The sequence below is a fragment of the Heterodontus francisci genome, chromosome 9, assembly GCF_036365525.1.
Source record: "Heterodontus francisci isolate sHetFra1 chromosome 9, sHetFra1.hap1, whole genome shotgun sequence".
Classification (NCBI taxonomy): domain Eukaryota; kingdom Metazoa; phylum Chordata; class Chondrichthyes; order Heterodontiformes; family Heterodontidae; genus Heterodontus; species Heterodontus francisci.
This window is the reverse complement of record NC_090379.1, coordinates 76,082,626-76,107,081: the sequence shown is the minus strand read 5'-3', so window position 1 is coordinate 76,107,081 and position 24,456 is coordinate 76,082,626. Positions and strand designations below refer to the sequence as shown.

At 41.2% G+C, this 24,456-nt stretch overlaps 1 protein-coding gene across 3 annotated transcripts in view; it reads right to left on the bottom strand.

Annotated features, from left to right (window-relative positions):
- Positions 1 to 24,456, bottom strand: part of heatr5a (HEAT repeat containing 5a) — a 117,740-nt gene that overhangs the window by 5,782 nt on the left and 87,502 nt on the right. For all 3 annotated transcript variants that reach the window (XM_068039346.1, XM_068039347.1, XM_068039348.1), the window contains 4 exons: positions 16,922 to 17,049; positions 13,927 to 14,074; positions 12,255 to 12,524; positions 7,819 to 8,043 (listed from right to left, as the gene is read on the bottom strand). In XM_068039346.1, the coding sequence (XP_067895447.1) occupies positions 7,819 to 8,043; positions 12,255 to 12,524; positions 13,927 to 14,074; positions 16,922 to 17,049 (771 nt within the window). The remainder of the gene's footprint in view (positions 1 to 7,818; positions 8,044 to 12,254; positions 12,525 to 13,926; positions 14,075 to 16,921; positions 17,050 to 24,456) is intronic.

Below are 24,456 nucleotides of genomic sequence, written 5' to 3'. Positions count from 1 at the left end.
CAGATCATTCCTGCTTAACTATATTTTTTGGCATCCATTTTTCTCCTTATTTGAATCTCTGTGTTTGAATCTCTCCAATCAGGTTTCCACTCCTGCCACAAGACTGAAACAGCCTTTATTAAAGTCATAAATGACATTCCTGTGTGATTGTGACCGATGTATATTAATTATCTCTCCTTTTGCTTCTCAACCTGTCTGCAGTCTTTGACACTGTTGACCCACCATCCTCCACCAAAACCCCTCTACGGTCGCTAGCTGGTTGGGACTGTACCTGCCTGATTCCAGTCTCACCTTTTAAAAAAAAAATTTGTTCATGGAATGTGGGCATCGCTGAGGTGGCCAGTATTGTTTGCCCATCCCTAATTGCCCTCAAGAAGGCAGTGGTGAGCAGTCTTCTTGAGCTACTGCAGTCCTTATTGTGTGGGTACACCCACAATGCTGTTAAGGAGGGAGTTCCAGGATTTTAACCCAGCAACAGTGAAGGAACGACAATGTATTGCTAAGTCAGATGGTGTTTGACGTGGAGGGGGACTTGCAGGTGGTGGTGTTCCCATGCGCCTGCTGCTCTTGTTCTGCCAGGTGATAAAGGTCACAGGTTTGGAAGGTGCTGTTGAAGGAGGCTTGACAAGTTGCTGCAGTGCATCTTGTAGATAGTACATAATGCTGTCACTGTGTGCCAGTGATGGAGGGAGTGCATGTTTAAGGTGCTACATGGTTGCTGCTCTGTCCTCGATGGTGTCGAGCTTCTTGAGAGTGGTTGAGCGGTTCACATGCAGACAAATGGGGAATATTCCAGGGCACTCCTGACTTGTGCCTTGGAGATGGTGGACAAGCTTTGGGGAGTCAGAAGGTGAGTTACTTGTCACAGAATTTCCAGCCTCTGACCTGTTCTTGTAGCCAAACTCATTACGTGGCTAGTCCAGTTAAGTTTCTGGTCATCACCAGGATGTTAATGGTGCAGGATTCAGCACTGGTAATGCCATTGAATGTCAAGGAAAGATGGTTAGATTCTCCCTTGATGGAGATGGTCATTGCTTGGCACTTGTGTGGCACAAATGTTACTTGCCACTTAACAGCCCAAGCCTGAACGTTGTCTAGGTCTTGCTGCATGCGGGCACGGACAGCTTCATTATCTGAGGAGATATGAATTGGACTGAACACTGTGCTATCATCAATCTATCCAGGCTTAGCCAAAGAATCACATATAGAATCACAGATAGCCCCCAAGGATCAATCCTTGGCCACCTCCCATTTCTCAGCTAGATGCTGCCCCCAGCAACATCAACATCAGGTTCCATATATATGCTGGCAACACCCAGGAGTACCTCACCACCACCTCTCTTGACCCCTCCCCTGTCTCTAATCTGTTACATTATTTGTCCAACATTGAGTACTGGATTAGCAGAAATTTCATTGAGTGACGGGTGCACAGACTGAAGACTTTGCCAGAGTGAGACGTAGTCAGAGTGTGAAAGTGGGAATTTGGTTCACATGGTAACTTTTTTCCAAGTTCAATTTCGATTAAGAGTCAGGCTTTGACATAGAACTTTCAAACTTCAAGTTAGTTAAATTGCCTTGTTAAACAGAGAGCTGCCTGACAGTGACAGTTACCTGTCAATCAGCTGAAAGTAGTTGGTTCAATAGGTGTTAATTACTGTAGCAGGAAGCTTAGCTCGATAGTGACTCATCAGAGATTCTATAAAAGCAGTCAGGATTTCAAACTGCACGGAGTGGAGATGTAGTCAGAGTGTGAAGGTGGGAATTCAGTGCAGAGGGGTAAGTGATTGGTTGACGTATGTCATTCCAGCACAGAAGGTAAGTGATTGGTTGAACATTTTTTCGTTTTCTCTTACCTAAAGAATTGGTGTTAATGTAACATTAATTGGAATAGTAACCTTAAGAACCTTCTGAGACTCAGGTTATTTATTAGTAAGGTTATATTAGTTGTAGTAAGGTTTACCAGCAGTGGTAAAGCTTACTAGAAACAGGGCTTCATAGTAGTGGGGTTTAGTAATTATAAATTAAGAAAAATAAATTAATTAACACATTATAAAGAGCGCATGGCATGTGATGTGTTGCTGCTGCAGTATGTGAGAGCTGGTGGAGGCCAGAGTGATCCACGGCAAGCAGGTCTGCAGTAAGTTCGGTTCTAGGAGCTTCAGCTCAGAGTCAGTGAGCTATAGTTACTGCAATTCATTAAAGAGGGGGAGAGTTACCTGAATACTTAGTTCCAGAAGGCAGTCACATCCCTTAGGATAGGGCTGCCTGATTTGGTCAGTGGTCAGGGACAGGAGGGTGTGACTGAGAGTCAGGCAGGTAAGGGGATTGAGAAGGTAGGAGTGGAAGAGCCTCAGCCCTTGCAATTGAGTAACAAGTTCGAGGTCCTTCAGCTTGTATGAACAAGATCGAGGGCTGTAGTGTGGATGATCAGACTGACTATGGCAACATGGTACAGGAAGCAATTCAAGTGGGGAAGTTAAAAAGGAATGTAATGGTATTAGGGGACAGTATAGACATGGGGACAGACACTGTTCTCTGCAGCTGACAGTGAGAATCTGGAAGACCATGTCGCCTGCCTGGTGCCAGGGTTTGGGTCATCTGCTCAGGGCTGGAGAGGAACTTGCAGTGGGAGGGGGGAGCATCCAATGATCGTGGTTCATGTAGGTACCAACGACAGACAGAACTAGGAAAGAGGTTCGGCATAGGGAATATGAGGATCTAGGCACTAAATTAAAAAGCAGAACCTCAAATGATAATCTCTGAATTATTACCCAACGACTGTGCAAATTGGCATAGGATAAATAAGATTAGACAGATGAATACGTGGCTCAAAGACTGGTGTGGGAGAAGTGGGTTCTGGTTTGTGGGGCACTTGCACTAGTACTGGGGAAAGCGGGGGCTGTATCATTGGGACTGACAGTGCTAGGACCAGTGTTCTAGCAAGTTGTATCACCAGGGAAGTAGAGAGGGCTTTAAACTAAATAGAGGGGGGGGGGAAGGGAATCATGTAGGGGAAGACTGAGTAAATTAAAAGGAAATGACAAGGCAATAGATCAAGGTAGCAATAAAGGTCATGATAATCAGAATGTGGCAGGAAGGGACAGTGATTGTAAACTTAAGAGTGCGCCAGCAGATAGGGCCAGAGTTTACAAAAACAGTAAAAAAGAAATGGAATTAAGGGCTATCTATCTGAATGCCCGCAGCATTCGCAATAAAACAGATGAATTGTCAGCTCAAATAGAAATTCATATGTAGGACCTGACAACCATTACAGAGACGTGGCTACAAGGGAACCAAAGCTGGGACCTGAATATCCAAGGGTAGATGACATTCAGGAAGGACAGGAAGCTGGGAAAAAGCGGTGGGGTAGCTCTGTTAATTAAAGAATTAGCAAGTATTTGGCCAAAATGTTTTTTTTGTAATAGAGCTCTAAAGAGTAAATCTCTTTTCGGTTAACTGGTGCATGCGTGTGTGTCTGTGTGTGAGGGGCTAAAGTAAAAAGAGAACTTTTATATTTGAATCTGTGTTAATGCTTTGTATTGTTCCTGGTTAAGACTTGTTTCATAATAAACTGATTTTGTGTTTATTAAAGAAACCTGGTTGGTGTATTTTATTCTGGGATAAAAATAGAGTCTATGATTTTGACTGTATCAGTAACTGGGAAAAACTTAAATATATGTTGTGACCTATGGAGAAGTGGAACAAGAAAAACAGTGCACTGCCCCTACCTTGGTCGTAACAATATCTTCAAATAACTCCCACAGGTTTGGTGAACATGATTTCCCTTTTATATATCCATTACCCTTGAGAGAGATGATCTTAGTTTTAAAGATCAAGATGTAGAATTAGTTTGGGTGGAACTAAAACAGCAAGGGGCAGAAAACATTGGTGGGAGTGGTTATAGGCCACCAAACAGTAGTAATGTAAATCACAGTATAAATCAGGAAATTAGAGGTGTGTGTAACAAGAGTAATGGATTTATAAAAGAGAAATCATGTTGAAAAAACCTGTGGGAGCTTTTTGAAGATATCGTTACGACCGAGGTGGGGGGAGTGCACTGTTTTTCTCATTCCACTTCTCCATCGGTCACAACATATATTTAAGTTTTTCCCAGTTACTGATACAAGTCAATCATAGACTATATTTTTATCCCAGAATAAAATACACCAACCAGGTTTCTTTAATAAACAAAAAAATCAGTTTATTATGAAACAAGTCTTAACCAGGAACGATACAAAGCACTAACAGAGATTGACATATAAAAGTTCCTTTTTTACCTTAGCCCCTCACACACAGACACACATGTATGCACCGGTTAACCGAAAAGAGATTTACTCTTTAGAGCTCTATTACAAAAAAAACCAGACAAAAAGCATACTTTGGCCGAATACTTGCTAATTCTTGAAGGAAAAAGAGAAGATATGGAAAGGTGTCAGATGTCCTTTGTTTTGGTTTGGTGTCCCAAATACGCGTAGACGGCTGTTACTGGGATCTTCCTAAAACAATTCTCGTCAGGCGTCATTGAAGATCAGTCGGGCAGGCTTTCCAGGAAAAAGACAGCAACAGTTTCAGTCTGTTTCTTACACTTGCTTCTCAGAGATGGAAAACTGGCAGGCTTTTCAAACAGCTGGAACAAGTTGAGTTGGGGCTTGTCCTTAGCAGGTTGATTCTTTAACTCTTTTTCAAACCATTGTCCATATCCCAACTGCCTGTCCAAAGCAAAACACAAAAGCATCTCAGGAGTCAAGCCTCCTGACCCCTATAAATCTTGACCTGTCTCTTCTTCATAAACATCTTTCCCCATGTCAAAGAAACCCCTGTTAGTTAATTATCTGAAGATGGGTGCCTTCCAGTAAGGGCTTGTTTTTAGCACTCCTCGAGTCTTTCAGTAACTGTTGTTTACAAGCTCTGTCCAAAAGATCTTCTGATGACCTCTTTTAAACAAAAAAAAAATGCAAAGTTCCAACATCTATGGAATCTTTTCCAGTTTTACCACACAAATCCTCATAATTTAACAAAAAAAAAATGGAAGCACTCATAACAATGTAACAAGCAGAATAGATAGGGGGAACCAGTGGATCTGGCATATCAAAAAGCTTTTGATAAGGTCTCACCCAAGAGGTTAGTAAACAAAATTAGAGCACATGAGATTGGGGGGAATATACTGGCAGTGATTGAGAAATGGTTAACGGACAGAAAACCGAGTAGGAAAAATAGGAGCAGGAGTAGGTCATTCAGCCCTGCTCCGCCATTCAAAAAAGATCATGGCTGATCATCTAATGCAGTAATCCTGTTCCCACTTTTTCCCTATATCCCTTGATCCCTTTGGCATTAATATATCCATCTCCTTCTTGAATATATTTAATGCTTTGGCCTCCACTGTCTTCTGCGGTACAGAATTCCACATCCTCATCTCGGTTCTAAATGACTGTGACCCCTGGTTCTGGACTCCCCAGCCATCAGGAACATCCTCCCTGCATCTAGCCGGTCTAGTCCTGTTAGAATTTTATAGGTTTCTATGAGATCCCCTCTCATTGCTCTAAACTCTAGTGAATAAAGGCCTAGTCGACCCAATCTCTGCTCATAGGTCAATCCTGCCATCCCAGGAATCAGCCTAGTAAATCTTCTTGCCATGCAGGGAGTGCAAAGAAAATCCTTCCTCAGATAAGGAGACCAAAACTGCATACAATACTCCAGATGTGGTCTCACCAAGGCCCTGTATAACTGCACCAAGACATCCTTGCTCCTGTACTCAAATCCTCTTGCATTGAAGGCCAACATACCATTTGAAAAATAATAAATGAGTCATTTTCAGGTTGGCAGGTTGTGCCTAGTGGGGTACAGCAAGGATCAGTGCTTGGGCCCCAGCTATTCATAATCCATATCAATGATTTGGATGTAGGGATTAAATTTAATATTTCCAAGTTTGCAGATGCCAGAAAACTGGGTGGAGTTGTGAGGTGGATGCAAAGAGGCTTCAAGGGGATTGGAGGTGCGAAGTGAGTGGGGAAAAAATTTGGCAAATGGAGAAGTGTGAAGTTATCCACTTTGGTAGTAAAAACAGAAAGAGTATTTATTCAATGGTGAGGCGCTGGGAAGAGTTGAACTTCAAAGGGACTTGGGTGTCCTTGTTCATGAGTCAATGAAAGCTAATGCAGGTACAGCAAGCAAATAAGGCAGCAAATGATATGTTGGCCTTTATTACAAAAGGATTGGAGAATAGGAGAAAAGATGTCTTCCTGCAATTATATAGAGCCTTGGTGAAGCTGTACCTGGAGTATTGTGTACAGTTTTGGTCTCCTTACTAGAGGAATGATATAGTTGCCATAGACCGAGTGCAACGAAGGTTCACCGAACTAATGCCTGGGATGGAGGGATTGTCGTGTGAGAAAAGATTAAATAGACTGGGCCTTTATTCTCTACAGTTTAGAAGAATGAGAGGTGATCTCATTCCAATATACAAAATTGTTACAGGGCTCAACAGGGTCAATGCAGGAAGGATGTTCCCCTGGCAGGGAATCTGGAACCAGGGGACACAGTCTCAAAATAAGGGGCAGGCCATTTAGGACTGAGATGAGGAATTTCTTCATTCAGAGGGTGATGAATCTTTGGAATTTTCTGCCCCAGAGGGCTGTGGAGGTTGTCGCTGAGTATACTCAAGACAGATCAATAGATTTCTACATATCAAAAACATCAAGGGATACGGAGATAGTGCATGTAAAAATGGCTGATCTTCTATTTCAACACCATGATCTCACTGAATGGCACAGTGTGGTTGAAGGGCTGAATGGCCTACTCCTGCTGCTATTTCTTATGTTCTTTCTACTAAATTAGTGTGAAGGCCAAAGTCATTGTCTTCAATCCTCACCACAAACTCCATTCCCTAGCAACCAACTTTATTCCTTTCCCTGGCAACTGTCTGAGGCCGAACCAGACCATTCGCAACCTTGGTGTCAATATGTGACCCCTAAATGAGGTTCCAACTACATATCCACATCACCAAGACTGTCTACTTCCACAACTCTAACATCGCCTAACTCTGCCCCTTCTCCAGTTCATCTGCTGCTGAAACCCTCATTCATGCCTTCATTAGCTCTATACTTGACTATTCCAAGGTACTCCTAACCAGCCTCCCATCTTCCACCTTCCATAGAATTGAGGCCATCCAAAGCTCTGCTATCCATGTACTTACCTGCACCAAATCCCATTTATCTATCACCCCTGCACTCACTGACCTACATTGAGTTCCTGGTCAAGCAACACCTCTATTTTAAAATTCTCATCCTTGTTTTCAAATCCCTCCATGGTCTCACCCCTCTCTATCTCTGTAATCTTCTCCAGTCCCACAGCCCTTGGAGATATCTACTCTCAGATAATTCTTGCCTTTAGAGCATCCCTGATTTTAACTGATCCCCTACTGGTGGCTGTGACTTCAGCTGCTGTGGACCAAAGTTCTGGATTTCCCTCTCTAAACCTCTCCGCCTTTCTAGTTTTTTCCCTCCTTTAAGACATTTCTTAAAACTAAAGTCTTGGACCAAGCTTTTTGCCATCTGCCCTAATATGTGGCCCTGTGTCAAACTTTATTTGATAATGCTCCTGTGAAGCTCCTTGGGATGTGTTATGATGTTTTAAGCTGCTATATAAATGCAAGTTTTTGTATTCCTTGAAGCATCTTGGGACATTTTTGCATTAATTGCGTGTACATGCAAGTTGTTATTCACAGTGATTAGCAACATTTTCTCCCCCAGGAAAATGGCAATATCATGTAAGCGATACAAGGTCTTGTTTATTATATAGAAGAGTTCAAAATTCTGTTACCTGGATTCCAAAATTCCAAAATTGTTGCAAGAGCACTGCGGAGAAGCCTGGTCCATGCAGCATGGCTCTTCTCTGCTCGAGCCATAGGAGAGGAGACAACAGCCTTCAATGCCTGCAGTGCTGCACGGACTGTTAAAGATATACAACCATCAAGCATCTTTACTGCAGTTTCTTTAAGGACTCCTGTGATAAGGTAAAGGACAGTAGGAAGAATCGAAATGCTCCCTGTAAAAGAAAGAAAAATACTGGAACATTTCTAATGAACTGAAAAGTTAGTGCAACATTAAATTTTATAATAAAACTTTTAAATAATTATATTACTCATGTATTTTTGAGGACTATACTTCCTCATTTATATTTGAGGACTATACTTCCTCATGAAATTCTTCTTTGCCTCCTTCCTTAGTTCTCCCTGTAATATTTGGCTCAAAGGACAAGTGGGTGGTGACCTGCTCCCAGGTTTCTACCAATATTGTTCTGACTCCGGCTGCAAAGAGGTATATGAGCATAACTTGGAAGAGTTCCTTAGATTTTCAGTACTACTATGCAAATGATTACCTGGTAGCCAAGGAAATAAGAAAAAGAATGAGCTTACATTTATAAAGTGCCTTTCATGTCCTCAGGACATCCCAATGCACTCTTACCTATCCGTTCCTATCACATACCCTAAAACAATGCCCCCAGTCATGGACTCCTCAACCAAGGGGAATAGGGCCTTCCTATCCACACCATCTCGACCCTTCATGAATTTATCGACTTCAAGTCGATCCCCCCTCAGTCTCCTCTGTTCCAAAGAAAACAACCCTAGCCTATTCACTCTTTCCTCATAACTAAAATTCTCCAGTTCAGGCAACATCCTTGTAAATCTCCCCTGTACCCTTTCTAGAACTAGGGGTCACTGTTTAAAAAATAAGGGGCTGCCCGTTTAATTCAGAGATGTGGAAAAAAAAAATTTCTGAGGGTCATGAATCTTTGAAACTCTCTTCTTCAAAATGCGGTGGAAGCAGAGTCTTTGAATATTTTTAAGGCAGAGGTAGATAGATTCTTGATAAGCAAGGGGCTGAAAGGTTATCGGGGTTAGGTGGGAATGTGGAGTTGAGGATACAATCAAATCAGTTATGATCTTATTGAATGGTGGTGCAGGCTCAAGGGGCTGAGTGGCTTACTTCTGCTCCTTGTTCTTATGTTTATATGTGCTCCCTAGAGTTAAAACGGGAAACAGATAGTAACACGGGACCCTACTGAAAGCCCAAGCGTGTTCGCAGATAAGCTCCATGATGTTTAATAGCATACGAGAGATGGTGACGGTCACCATTTTAATTCCCCGAGCTTCAAAAGCCTGATTTTTGAATGGCCTCTGGCCACTAGTCCATAGTGCTGGGCACTTATAATACTAAAACACCACCCTGGGAAGAGCTGTGCACCCATTCCCATACAGTCTAGGAGCAGATCTGTGGCAACATGCCCTGAGCATCTGCTAAGGCTAAAGTAGCGGCTATGAAAGGCTCATTGCCTAACCAGAGGTCTGGGCCATCCAGAAATCTGGTGCCAAGAAGGGTCACTCCAGTGCGCTGTTTTAATTGTAACCACCTGGGCCACAATGCCCGCAACTGCTGCAATAAGTGTACCGTGAAGGCTGACAGTAACAGTGATCCCTGCTTTCCCCCTGATCAATTCTCTACCTTGCTTCCACTATGATCTCTCTGTCCTTGATCTGCTACAGCATTCCAATGAAGTTCAACCCAAGCTCAACGAACAGCACCTCATCTTTCGACTGGGCACTTCACAGCCTTCTGGACTCAACATTGAGTTCAACAATTTTAGATCAGAACCTCTGCCATCATTTGATTTAGTTTTTTTTTGCTGGTTTGTTTTTCTCTCGTTTCTTAATCTCTTTACTTTGCATTTGGATGGCTGCTATCCTGCCATTCACACCTCATCTAGACATATTTTTCATTTCTTGACTTGTCCCATTACCACTCCCTTTAGCTTTGTACCGTTAAACCTTTCGTCATTTAATCTGTCCTGCCCTGCATCCTATCACAGACCTTCCCCTTTGATCTTCTTCCCACCCTCCCCCTTTCACTTGCTCAAAACCTATTATATTTCTAACTTTTCTCAGTTCAAATGAAAAGTCACAGAGCTAAAACATCAACTCTGTTATTCCCCCCACAGATGCTGTCTGACCTGAGTATTTCCAACATTTTGTTTCGATTTCAGATTTCCAGCATCTGCAATATTTTACTTTTGTAATGTGGCAAAACGATCAAATTTACATACTATCGACAATAAATTGGATAAATTTAGCCCAATTACTTTAATAGCCTCCTCCTAAAAAAGCAATAGAAGTCATTAATGTCATCAAGCAGCACTTTGTCACCAACCTGCTCAACACACAACTGGGTTGTGTCTGAACCAATCAGCTCCAGATGTCATCAGAACCTCGATTCGTGGATATAAGAGATGAAGGCCAGAGGAGGGAAAAGACTACCTGAATGCCACCTTGTCACGCAAACAAGAATGGCACCAAGGAGCCCTAGCTAATCTAAGGTCAAAAGGAAAAAAGACTCCCAGTGGCTAGAGTCATACCAAACATTCACTAAGATGGTAATGAATGTTGGAGGCCAATCGTACAGTCCAAGTCAGACCAGGAGCCCCTCAAGACAGCATTCTTGGCCCAACCATCTTCAGCTGCTACATCAATGAATTTCCCTCTATCATAAAAGTCAGGACTGGGGCTGTTTGCTAATGATGCCAGTGTTCAGCTCCATTCACAACGCCTCGATAACGGCCAGCCCACACCAGCCCAAATAAGGAACTGGACAATATCTAGGCTTAGGCTGGCAACAGGCAAGTAACATTTGCACCACTGAATTACTAGGCAATAACCATCTCTAAAAATAAATGACACAAGTACCACCTTCAATGAGATGACGGTCATCAAATTCCTTCACAAACAACATCTTTGAGATCAATAGTGAACAGATGATGAACTGGACTAAATCATCACTACAACTAGATGGCAAAGTCTAAGTATTCGACAACAATGACGCACTCCCTGATCCCTCAAAACCTCATCATCTACAAAGTTCCAGTCCTGAGTGTGATGGAATATTTACCATTGGCTTAGATGAGTAATGCCACAGGACACAATGTTCATCCCCTGCACCACTGGCAAACTTCAATATGTATAATCAACTGACTGCAATTGAGCATTTCACGAAGCATACTCCGATAGCTCCCCTCAGCCATATAATCTCTATCACAGAGGGACAAGAGGAGGAACATCATGGAGTGTTATTTCCAAGTTACCAATAATTCTGAATTAGCCAAATCTCCATTCCTGCAATATTGATGAGTTGTAACCCCTAGCTAACACAATTCTGAAACTCCTTTTAAAAAAAGTTTCACATTAAAAGCAGAAGTAGTAGTTGTTAAAGCTCCTTAGAATCAGTTTTTTTGTAAGTTTAAAAAAGGAGGGCCAGAAAGAACATTTCACTCAGGAGCAGATACAGGGGATTCACAACCAATTGCTAGATCAAAGGCCACCCATTCAAGTCCAAAAGCTCAATGAATTGAATTTACTATCAATAAAGTAAATTGCTTCCTTTCCTTCCACAACAGAGAAGCCATAAAGTTTTTCTTAGCTCATATTCTTGGCCACATACTGAAACAGAAATTACTTGATCTCCTGCTGCAGCAAAATAAATCTCCTCAACCATGGTGTGAAGTTATTCATGCAGATATGACATTCAGCTTAGTTTGAGATGTCTCCACTTGAACCACAGAATGTTAAGTTTTCAAATTAGCCCCAAAATGTTTTAAATTTCCATTGTGAAATGTTTTAATTTCCACTATAACTTGATCAGAAACTGCAGGTCATATCCCTTTGTTGAATAATTTCCTTCCAATGCAGTTCAGAATGAAAAGCAATAGATTTATCAGCAATTGCTGTTCAATAGGGCCTGCCAGTTATTTCCTTCGATTGAATAACATAATGGCAATTGCCTATGTTTTCTCTTCCTTTTATGGTTTCATGTGCATTATAATTTTCCATTTAATAGAAGAACTGAGATTTCATCAGAAATAAATTTTCAAGAGCTAAATTTTCATAGGTCTCAGGAGTACCTGCCAGTTTGCAACATTAGCAAACTCAAAAGCAAAATACAATGGGGATGCTGGAAATCTGAAATAAAAACAGAAAATGCTGCAAATACTCAGCAGGTCTGACAGCACCTTTGGAGAGAGAAAAAAAGAGTGTTAACCTTTCTCTCTACACCAAAGTCAAAGTGGGATAAAAGTAAATTAGAAAACATATCAAGACTCCAAATATAGACCTTTATACAAATATTTAAAAAATTAACATTTCAAAAGCAGAATTACTGAAATTCAGATGGGAAAATATAAATTAGTTTTGTAAAATGTGCACTACATACCTGTGGGGGAGCACAATGAAGTGAGTTCAGACAGAATTCCCAGGGCAGCTGCTACTAATTTAACACCATCCTTGGACAACAACTGAGGTTTTCCATTTTCAACAGGAACCCCCACAAGTTTAGGGTTCAATTGTGGAAGCTGTCGAACAAGAATGGAAAGGGACAACTCCAGTGTTGCGAAGACAAGGGATTTTCCTGGTACCAGTCCACCCGTGTCACTACCCTCTCCAAATTCTGGTAGTGTCTCTTTCTCAGCAGCACCATCGTCAACTAAACACAAGAGGTAATTAGACATAAAAGGAAAAGAATTTCTTCAGAACTTTGACATAAAACCAGAAAAAACATGAAGCTTCTCCCGATAGCTCGATGCAAAATGGTCTGAGTCATTTAGATCAAGTTGTTCCAGGCTCGATTCTTGGTCTGTGCCAAGTTAGCTGAAGAGTTAAGATCAACAAGAGAGACTGTAAATAGCATTTACGTCTGCAGGTTGGGGAGTTGAGGTCTGGAGGTGGGGGTGAGAAGATAAAACCTGAAAGCACTGCCATTTCTGAGCCCAATCTGTAATCAAGCTTGAAAGTGTATATTTTTATATTGGGAGTAAGTAACAACAGAATTAGGTCACCCACTTCTCTCTTCCCTCCTCTTCCTCCTTGTCATGCTCCAAGATCCATGATCATGAATGAAAAACAAATGCTTGTCTGGCTTTATTCACTGCCTTCAGAAAAGGGGAGTAAGTTGGTTGGGCGTGGTAAAGAGCAGAGGACTGACTTTACTTTTGAAGCATACTGTTAATAAGAATTTCATATTTTAGCCAATTCAGAATTCTCCTTGCTTTTAAGCATATATTGAAACTAAAATTGTAGAATACTTATTCAGACTGCATTAATGAGTAATCTTCCTCTAATAACTAGTAACCTATTAATTCCTCAGAAGTAGCTTTAAAATATTAATAGATAACAAAGTAATTACTTCATCGATTGGCAATGATGTGACAATGCATCTGCATGTGGGAAATTAACTGCAAAAGATGGCACTTGGACAGAAACATTGCTGACTCTCAGCTGAGAAGTCTCAATTTGGAGGTCCATTAAGTTGTCATTTTCATATATCATCACAGAAAAGGTCTCACTTCAAGCACCATTTTCCATGACCTAAAATAAGTCCTTTCCCAATTACTAAGTATTCTCATGCCATCCATAAAGGGTGGGAGGGGCAGGGAGAATTCCTACCCCTTTGGAACAGATCACTGGAAAGTGCTCAAGTGACCCCAAGTTTTCCCCCTTTTTGGATGGCATGAGAATACCTAGTAATTGGTAAAGTACTTATTTTAGGTCAGAGAAGTGAGACCTTTTCTTGGATAGCATATTAAAATTACAACGTAATAGATCTCTAAATTGAAGCTTCTCAACTGAGAACAGGATGTTACTGTTTCTATTAACTCTTACCTCTCGCTGTGTAGCAATGTTTTGCTTCCTTTCATTATCTCAAATGTCCAGCTAAAATTAATAAAGGCTTTTCATGTGGGAAACAAAGGGCACAAATCCGCAGCTCAACATTCTGCACTATATACCATTTGTAAGCCATGCACTGGTACACTGAATAGTTTTGGTGCAAAAGGTCTGATAAATTTAAGAACTTCTTTACCAATTAAATGCATTTTATGAATGCCCACCTTCTGCACTTCTCCGTTTTTCTTTCACGTGCTCCTGGGCTGCACATATAATCTGTTCGACAACATCAATTACAGCCAGTTGGATGAACGGGGACTCACGTGTCAGTATCAATCGATGCAGCACATTGAGCAATTCCACTCCAAGCTCCTGCAATAAAGAAAAGGGAATTCATATTGATTCAATTAAAGAAATAGGAAGGTGGACAATAAAAAAAAAATCACTTGCTCATTGAAATGCCAACATGAATCAAATGCAGTCCCGATGGGATAAAGGAGAGAATGCATAAGCATTCAAACTAGATAGATTGCTGAATGTCCATAGAACTAAATCTTCATTTCAAAAAGAACCCAATAACTGTCCTCCTCGAGAAGAGGAATCATAGAAGTCTTTGAACTCAGTCAGATGTTAGAATTATTTTTTTTTAGGTTGGCTGCATAGTAAACAATAACCAATTAAATGCTTTGTTTCTTGATTTTAAAGTAATTGCCCACACAAATTTTTTTTTCATTTTCCCCGTTAGTACCTCCTTTCTAAGAAGACAGTGACACAAACAGGATTGTCTTTTCAGAGGAACCAGAATCTCTTTGCTACCTTCCTCGAACAGTTATTTGTCAAGTACAAGTCTAAACCATGAGTGCTGACAGGGGGTGGGGGGGGTGATGGTGGTGAGGAGAGAAAAAAAGGGAAGGGGTCACAGTTGATCCCCATCCGGTTGTTAGCTGATATTGATGTATATGCACGTCAACCAGGGAGTCAGTGGAAAAGCCACATTCCAATTTAACTGTGTTCCTAATCCTGCAGATCTTGAAGTCAATAGTGCTCTCCTGGTTTACATCAATCAACTGAGCACTAATCAAAACACTGAACACAGGATCTTCATAGTCTGAAAGACTCAATATCACATCAGATGGTTTATTTAACTAAAACCACAACTGGACTTTTTTGTGGTGGTGAACTTAAGCCAGTCAAAATATTCAATACGAAACAGAAACTACAGAAAGTATTTTTACTGATCCTAAATTATAAATACCACAATAAAAAAAACGAATTTCAGAAAACTTTCTCTTGATCCACAGTAGAGTCAAAGAAACATCAAGGTGAGCCTTAATTCAACTTTTCTTTAATTTATTGGTTCATGGGATGTGGGTGTCGCTGGCAAGGCTAGCATTTGTTGCCCATCCCTAAATGCCCTTGCCAACTGAGTGGCTTGCTAGGCCATTTCAGAGGGGAGTGAAGAGTCAACCACATTGCTGTAGGTCTGGAGTCACACGTAGACCAGACCAGGAGAGGTTGGTAGATTTCCTTCCCTAAAGGACATTAGTGAACCAGATGGTTTTTCCGACAATTGATGATAGTACCGTTACTGAGACTAGATTTCAATTCCAGATTTTTTAAAACGAATTAATTTTATTAATTGAATTCAAATTCCATCAGCTGCCGTGGTGGGATCTGAACCCATGTTCCCAGGATTACTAGTTCAGTGACATTACCATGACGCCACCATCTCCCCATAACTGCAGAAGGAAATCTCAATTCAAAGTTTTAATCGATGCAAAGTTGTGCATAAAATTCCACTGGTATATCCCAAATTTGATTGCAAGAGCTGAAGGACTAATGGTAAAGTAAGGTCAAGAGTACCAAATATAGTAAAAGAATGCAATAAATTTTCCCTGATGGCACTGTAGGTAACTGCAGCTCATGGAGAGCTACTTAGGTGAACAGATTTGAGAGGTCTCAGATCTAAGTTAGTCAATCTGAACTCATGAGAGCGCTACAGTTAACCTTGATCTCCAAGGTCAATACAGATAAATCCTTGATGGTTCCTGTTCTTGTTCACTGTTTACCTACCATTGCCCTAAGTGGACAATTCGGATCGTGGGAGAGAAAAGGGTTGGATTCAGCTATGATAGCCCCATGGATAAACACTAACTGGTAATTTTCATGCATGAAGACTGTCACTTGGTTGAGGTATTGGAGCAAGATATCAGTGGCAAGGAACAGAGAAAACTAGGTAGAAAAGAATTAAAATTTTATGCAACAGAACATAATCTCTGAATCCAATATATGATTTGTCAGTTTTAACTTGCATTTTAGCTGAACGAGTAAAGCGAAGAAATCTGGTTTACAACTTGTCTATTGTAAAAGAGGATTAGCAAATAAAGAGCAGGGTAACAAAATACAGTTTAAAAGTCTCAAATTGTCACTGTGTACATATGCGGAAATAGAATGTATCCAATGTAATAACAAAAGCAGAAAGAAAGCCACTTATGAAAACTGATTAAAGGATCGTTAACTGAACTGACTCAAACAAAAGGACAGCATGCAGAATAGTAATCAACCCAAAGTTTGGCATCAGAAAGCCATTTTTCATATTTGTTGACAGTCCAATGAAACACCCGAAAACTTGCTTGAAGTTACGTAGTCAGCCTCACTCGTGGTGGTATTTGGCATACCATACCACTGGTCACTGCATATCTGTTGCTTATTAAAAACTAAAAGTTTTGCCGAAACCACTCCTTTTTCCAATTTTCTTTGCAGCCCCAAGATGTCCCAAATGGAGTTGTAATAGCTCTCCAGGATACTGCCCAAATTTTCATTTGTGAGCTTGGAGAATGCAGGTTAGTGGACTGTTTGCACCATTATAACTGAGTTGAAACCTATCCTTCTCAGACATTCATGCTCCTGCATTTTCAACAGGGATAAATGAATAGCAATCGGGAGTAGAATGTAATTATCTCTCTTTTTAGCCCAGAATGCAAAGGCCAACTCTAGAATTGCCGAATGGAAATTAGTCAGCTCACCAGGAATTGAATGTGGGACCTTCTCAGTCTCGATGGCTCACTGTCTTTGGGGGGAGGTGAAAGCATGTTAATTTATTTCAAGTCAAACTGAAAATGTTTAACAAACTCAATAAAGAAACAGGTCCATTCTTCTTCAAAAAAGGATTATGAGGAAGTAAGAAAAAACTTTATAGAATTTATTTCCATGTACTACCTGATCGCTTCCTATTTTACAACGTGGCCAAACAATCTCCAGTAGTGACCGCAGAGCATGTAAACAGGCTACGATGCTTTCCATTGGTGCATCCGGTCGTGGTGAACATAGAAACTCTACACTGATTCCTGTAATGAAAGTAATACAACAGCACATAATATTTTGCTCAACTCTTTATCCTAGCCTAGCTTTCGCAACCAGACTGGTGAAATGACCAGTTTGTTCATTTAAAACAAATCAGTTATTTTTCTAACTGAAGGAAACAAAATAAGCATTGAGTTCAGTTTTATTACAAAACATACTAGACACATAAGCTTACCCAAATACACCTTTCTTAGCTGAATGATCACATAATCCTAAATGTTACAAAAGGGAACAACTGCACTTCTGCTGCTTCTCCACTGCTCCTGCACATGCCAGTTCTTGGCCAGAAGCAATATGGAATCATTTTCTGCAAAAGCTTTCCTCAAATTCATTTACAAAATGGGACAAAGGGCTATGAGTTTAACATTTAATTTACACTAGTGGAGAACAGCTATAAGTAATATATACTAAAACGTTTTGGGTATCCCCTCCATGCTTCTGCGGGGCATCTGCTAAACAAAACTGCCCATTATTTGATACATTTACTGAATCCCCAGGGAAGCAAAAAGTGCATTTAAAACTAGCTTAGGAACACATCCTGGCTCAATGGGTTTACGTAGTGGACAACTGAGCTGTACAAACCATGAAGATCTCAATTTTCAATCGAGTTAAATGGCTTCAGGAGACAATACACTGGGCATCATACCATTTGCTTAAGTAGTAAAATCAGCCAGGATTCCCACTCCTAACTGATTTCTAATGGTTCCTGTTGGAAGTGCACATCATGCAAGGATAGTGTCAGCATTGCACTCCTTACGACCCACCCGTAATTAAATAACCTGCTATAACTTACTGTAAAAAGCTCAAAGATGAATAATTGATACTGAGACGAGGTACCCAAATATGCGCATTGACCATCATCCACAAAGTTACACCAAATCTGCAGCATAAAAACAGGCCATTCAGCCCAACTGAATCTGATGAATGTGTTTTGTTACGATCAGGTGAGAAAGGGGTCCAGGGGTCCATGTCAGCCTTCACCTGGTCTTACCATAACAGGGTTTAATTTTTAAAACACCATGTTTGTAGCTCCCCTTGGTGAATCCTCGTTCACCACTTTCCAATTTTAAGGCAAAGAAACCAGCACAAGCAGGTTTTCTTAGGTTTAAAGAAATGTTGAAATTTATTAAACTTGAACTTAAACTCTATTTCGGCTGACGCCTATGGGTACACGACGCGCCCACGCAAGTATGCATACGTGATACATACATGCAAATACAGACAGAAAAGAGAAGAAAAATAAAGGGGAAAAGTTTGAGGCAATATCAGAAGAGTTTTTGTTACGGTTCTTTGAGCCCACTGTGGAGTCCTTGATTGTAGATAGATCTTGCTTTTCGTTTGGACCCCGTATTCTTCTCAAAGCTTGTTCGCTGTAGAAGACTTTTCTCTCTTGGGGGTCATGTGTCTTCAGTGCATTCAGAGGCTTGTGAGAAAGAGATGGGAGCAGACAGGAGAGATCTTCTCAGTCCAGGAGCAAGCAGTCTTTCTCAGTTCAAACACTCTGCAGCTAGTTCAAAAGAGCCTGGAACAGCCAGTTAGTCGTGTGACCAGCTGGTCTAACCAGTCCTGGATTGCATCACCTTTGCAGTCTCTGGAATGCTCCTCTTACAAACAATAACCGGTTGATCAAGGTCCACTGTGGGTTGAATGTGTCAGGGAATGGTCCCTTGTCCTTCCAAGCACTGTCTGTTAATATGCAAATGTCTTTTCCAGCTGCGGCTGATATGTTTAACAAGTCATTTCCTTGCTCCAGCAACAGTTTAAAATCAATGTTAACAAAATTAATGTGCCTCATTCTTGGCAAGTAGGAGCCTAGCTTGACAGTTTGAACATAGACAACAAAATGTAACTAAAGAATAAACAGCACTTTTTTGTAGGATTCAGTAGCTGGAATATTTGAACAAAAGCAATTTTTAAACAACTGCCACATTGGTGTATTTTTCTCGACATAAGCGATAAGAAAAATGGGAGCAAAAATCTCAAGTTACTGACAACAGATCTTTCAAATATCGATCTGCTTACTGTTATGAAAGTGCTTCATTTTTTTTGATGATTTGCATTTTAGAATTAGGGACATTGGTTTATTTGGGAAAACTGAAAAGACTCCATGGATGTGGTTTTTTTTTTACAAAGGTCAGAGAGATCTTGTTTGAAAACAAACCTTTACTGGCTGTCACATGTCTTAAGCTCATTAAACAACAGAACCTTGGTGACTTGGGGAAGATGTTTACAGAGAAGTGACATGTCAAGATTTATGAGGGAGGAGTTGGTTTCGCTTCTGAGATATTGTTCAGGTACATTTGGGGTGTGGACTGTGTTGAAAAGCAGTTGGAGATCAACCTGCCAAGGGAGAAACACCCTGCTCATCTTTCCTACACCTCCCGAAGAGACTCGGAGAAATCAAGTGTGTCAGCTCTCTTTCTCTACCTCTTTGAAAGACCTGCAAATCCAGAGTGGGATAACTGAAACCTCTGATGCCACATTTCTCCTGGAAAGCCTACGAGACTACTTTGCAACATCTCCAGAAAAGATCCCAGTGATCTGTTTCTGTATACCAGACACCATAACCAAAAGGAACAACTGACATTCTTTCTTATTTTCTCTTCATTCTTCAAGAATTAACAAGTATTTGGCCAAAGTATTCCTTTTTGTCTTTTTTTTGTAAAAGAGCTCCACAGAGAATTTTTCAGTTAACTGGGGCGCGCGTGTGTGTGTGTAGGAGGGGGGTATTTAAAAAGGTAATTTTCATATTTCAATATGTGTGTTGATGCTTTGCTTCATTACTGGATAAGTCTTGTCTTATAATAAACTGATAGTTTTGTTGTTTATTAAAGAAACCTGGTTGGTGTATGTTATTCGAGGATAAAGAGTGGAGTATAGGATTGACTGTATCGGTAACTGGGTAAACATTTAAATATATGTTGTGACCTGTAGAGAAATGGAACTAGAAAAGACAGTGCACACCTCCCACCTCGGTCGTAACATATAACTGGGGGCTATGTGTGGGAAAACCCAAAGCCAATGATGTGCAATTGTAAGTGGGGTAATAATAATTGAAGAAGAAAAGAACAAACCAGGTTTCTTGTGCATTAAGGTTTACAATACCGGAATGACTTTGTCAGTTGCTATGACCTTTCTAGAGGAGGAGGACTTATCCCTGAGTGATTTGAGAAACTTAACCAAGGTTAAGCTTATAGTAAGGGCAGCAAAATTGGGGTTAGTGTTAAAACCAGGAGCTAAGAAAGTAGACATAATTGAAGTAATAGCACAGCATTTGCAATTGGAAGAAGAAAAAGGTGATCCAGTTGGTAGTTCAGTTGAAATAACTAGGGTTCAGTTGCAATTGGAATGAAAAAAACTTGAGCTTGAACAGGAAAGAGAACTGACAGTAAAAATAAACATGAACTACAATTTCAAAGGGAGCAAGCAGAGCGGCAGGAAAGAGAAAGAGAAGGGAGGGAATTTGAATTTAAAAAAGCTGGAATTAAGACAAAAAAGTGGTCTTGACTCCAGGAAAATTATGGTGACGAAAAAACTGACTCCAGCCCAGGACCCAGTGGAAAGCTGTTTAAATCTGTGCAAGCCCTCCCAAAGTTTGAGGGAAGCAATGTAGAGACATTTTTTATTTCTTTTGAAAAGATAGCCAGACAGACTGAAGGAAAGCAGGACACTGCTCGTACAAAACAGGTTGATGGGTAGAACTCATGAAGTGCTATGCTTTCTGAGGAGGCTTATGCAGATTATGAGATGGCAAAAAAGGCTATTCTCGCTGCTTATCAGTTAGTCCCTGAAGCTTACTGGCCGAAACTTCGGAACATCCAGAGACAGCCGGGGCAGACTTGTATAGAATTTGAGAAGGTAAAACAAATTAATTTTGATCGTTGGATGCGGACAGTAAAAGTAGAGGCCACATATAAGAAATTTAGGGAAATAATTCTCCTGGAAAAATTTAAAAATTCACTCCTTCCCCATTAGAAAACCTGTAGAGAACCAGAGGTTTCAATAGCCAGACAGGCAGCTGAGATCGCTGATGATTACGAGCTTGTTTACCCTTTGGTCCGTCACCCCAACAAATCCGAGAAGGATAGAAGGTGGGAGGGTGGAAGAAGGGCAAGTAGCGGGGACAAGAAGGGACAGCTGGGAACGCCCTGGGATCATCTCCTCAGGCCAGAAAGGAAGATGCTGAGGGTGGAAGTGAGGTCCGCAAGCCTAAGTGTTACCATTGCCACACGGTGGGACACATTCGTGCAGAATGCTGGAAGTTGTGGGGTAAATCCATGGGACTTATTGGGGTACACAAGGCCAATGCAGAGAAAGCGGCCCTGACCGAGAGTACAAAAGATCAGGCTGTAGCTCTGACTGCAGCTGTAAGGCCAAGTACAAAAACTGCTGTGAGTGCGAGGATCGTGAACGAGATACCTGAGAGTTACAGGGAATTGTTGTCAAAAGGAAAAGTAACTCCTTATCCCTCAAGTGAGGCAGGTAAATCTATAGTAACACTTAGGGATATAGCAGCCACCTAAATTCTTTGGTTGGGGAAAGGCATAACTTTTCCACTAGAGAGAGCACTGAATGCCAAGGTTTTAGTGAATGGTATCGGCGGGGAGTACATACCAGTACCTTTGTATTGGGTGCACCTGGAGTATGACCTAATGTCTGGAATGGTAACTATAAAAGAGTTGTCCATAGTTTGACTGGAGATGGAGTTGACCTACTCCTGGGGAATGATTTGGCTGGAGCGACGGTAGTAGCTTCTCCAGTAGTCACGGAAAGACCAAGTGAAGTTAAAGAGACAGAATGGTTGCAGGAAAAGGTTCCAGGAACTTTTCCTTCATGTGTAGTGACCCAAGCAATGGCTAAACAAGCTCCATTGTCGGAGGTCAAACTGGCACCATTGGCAGATAGCCGAATATCTGAAACTTTTTTTTGAGGGATTTGGATAATCCGAAGGAAATGTTCAGTATGTCTTCTCTGATCATGGCTCAGCAAGCCGAGCAGAGTTAAATAAAATGGCCCAAGCAGCTCTAACGGAAGCTGAAGCAATGGGAGTTCCGGAAGGCTACTATATGAAAAATGGGATTCTGATGAGGAAGTGGAGACCTCCTCAGACCTGCAAATGAAGAATGGTTGGTTGTTCACCAGATGGTGGTACTGCCCAAGTATCGTCGGGAAATATTAAGGATAGCCCATGAAATTCCTAAGGCGGGACATGTGGGGATCCGCAAGACCCAATCACGTATAAGTCAACATTTTTACTGGCCAGGTCTTTCGAAGGATGTGGTGCAGTTTTGTAAAACATGCCAGATTGTGGGAAAACCGCAAACTGCCATAATACCGGCACCTCTAATTCCCATACCAGTTTTTGGGGAACCATTTAGTTGGCTGTTGGTAGACTGTGTTGGATCATTACCGAAAACAAAAGGGGGACATCAATATATACTTACTATCATGGATAAGCATCCTCAGTTTCCAGAGGCCATTCCCTTGCGAACAATTTCTGCTAAGGTAGTGGTACAGAAATTAAACCAGTTCTTCACTAGATATGGATTACCAATCGAGATTCAATTGGATCAAGGTTCCAATTTTGTGTCTAAAGTTTTTCAGTAAGTTATGGGTAATTTGGGTATAACACAGTTAAAGTCTTCAGCATCCCACCCACAGAAACAGGGAGCTTTAGAAAGGTACCATCAGACCCTCAAAACGATGATCAGGGCACACGGTCATGAATATCCCCATGATTGAGATAAAGGGTTGGAATTTCTTTTGTTTGCCACTAGAGATTCACCGAATGAGTCTACTGGTTTTAGTCCTTTTGAGTTAGTTTTATGGACATGAGATAAGAAGTCCTCTAAAACTAATCAAAAAAGGTTTTCCGAACAGAGGAACAAATCTTCCGTGTTAGATTATGTATCTGTGTTCCAGGAGTGGATCACGAGAGCCTGCAAAGTGGCTCAGGAACACCTTAAAAGCTTCCCAAACAACCATGAAGAAATGGGCAGACAAGCATGCCAAGACCCAAACATTTCAACCAAGGCATGAAGTGTGAGTATTACTGCCTTTCCAGGGTGAACTGCTGAAAGCACGGTTCAGTGGTCCATATAAAGTGGCCAAAAGAATTGGTAAATTATTTGATGAAACCTCAGATCGCCCGCAAAAGAATTGGCTGTGTCATATCAATATGTTGAAACAATATCATTGCTGGGAGGAGGATAAGCAAGGACAGATATGTCAGGTAATAAGGACAGCGAAGGATGAACAGGATAGTGAGGAAGAGGCAGAAGGACGCTCAGACAATTATCAAACTGAAACTCCTACTATCCGGTTGGCTAATACTGAATTGTTAGGGAGATTAGACCTATGGTTTCATATTTAGATGCAGAACGCTAACAAGGCTACTAGCAACATTTAAAGGAGTGTGTAGGGACAAACCAGGGTGTACATCCTTAGCCATACATGATGTGGATGTAGGGGAATCCTTTCCTGTAAAACAGTATCCTTATCACTTAAGTCCAGAGAAACAAGTCCAGGTGAAAGCAGAAATCCAATACATGTTGGAAAACCACCCAATTGAATCTAGTCAAAGCAGCTGGAGTTCCCCAGTGGTGTTCGTGCCTAAACCTGATAGTTCAACTAAATTCTGCATCGACTACAGAAAAGTTAATACAGTAACAAAGGCAGACTCCTCCCCAATACAGTCGTCCAAGCGAGGAATTAACAGAGTGGGCAGTGCCACATTTCTTACCAAAATAGATTTGTTAAAGGGATACTGGCAGGATCCTTTAACACCCTGAGCTAAAGAAATACCGGCCTTCATTACACCAGACTGTCTTTTCCAATGATTCGGGCTAAAAAATGCCCCAGCCACTTTTCAGAGACTAATGAACCAAGTGGTAGCCAGTGTTCATAACCGTGTGGTTTACCTTGATGTTGTACTGGTATACAGTGACACTGGAACAACTAGAAGCTCTGTTTAGAAAATTACAGTCGGTGGATTGAGTGATAACCTTCCAAAAGTGAATTTGCAAAAGCGAGGGTAACCTACCTAGGGAATTTAAATAGGGCAAGGACAAGTGTTGCCAAGAACAGCAAAAGTACAAGACTAAGTGAGAAATCATGAGGTTTTTGGGGATGTGTGGTTTCTTCTGCAAGTTTGTACCAAATTTTCATACTATAGCTGCTCCACTGATGGATTTGCTACAAAAAGTGAAAGCCAAGATAGTGTGGTCAGGAGATTGCCAAGCATCCTTCGAGAGGCTGAAAGCCATTTTGATTAATGAACCAGTGTTGGTTGCTCCAAATTTCACTAAGCCCTTCAAGGTAGCCATTGATGCTAGTGACCTAGGGGTGGGTGCAGTCCTATTACAAGACGATGAATCGGGCATAGAAAGGCC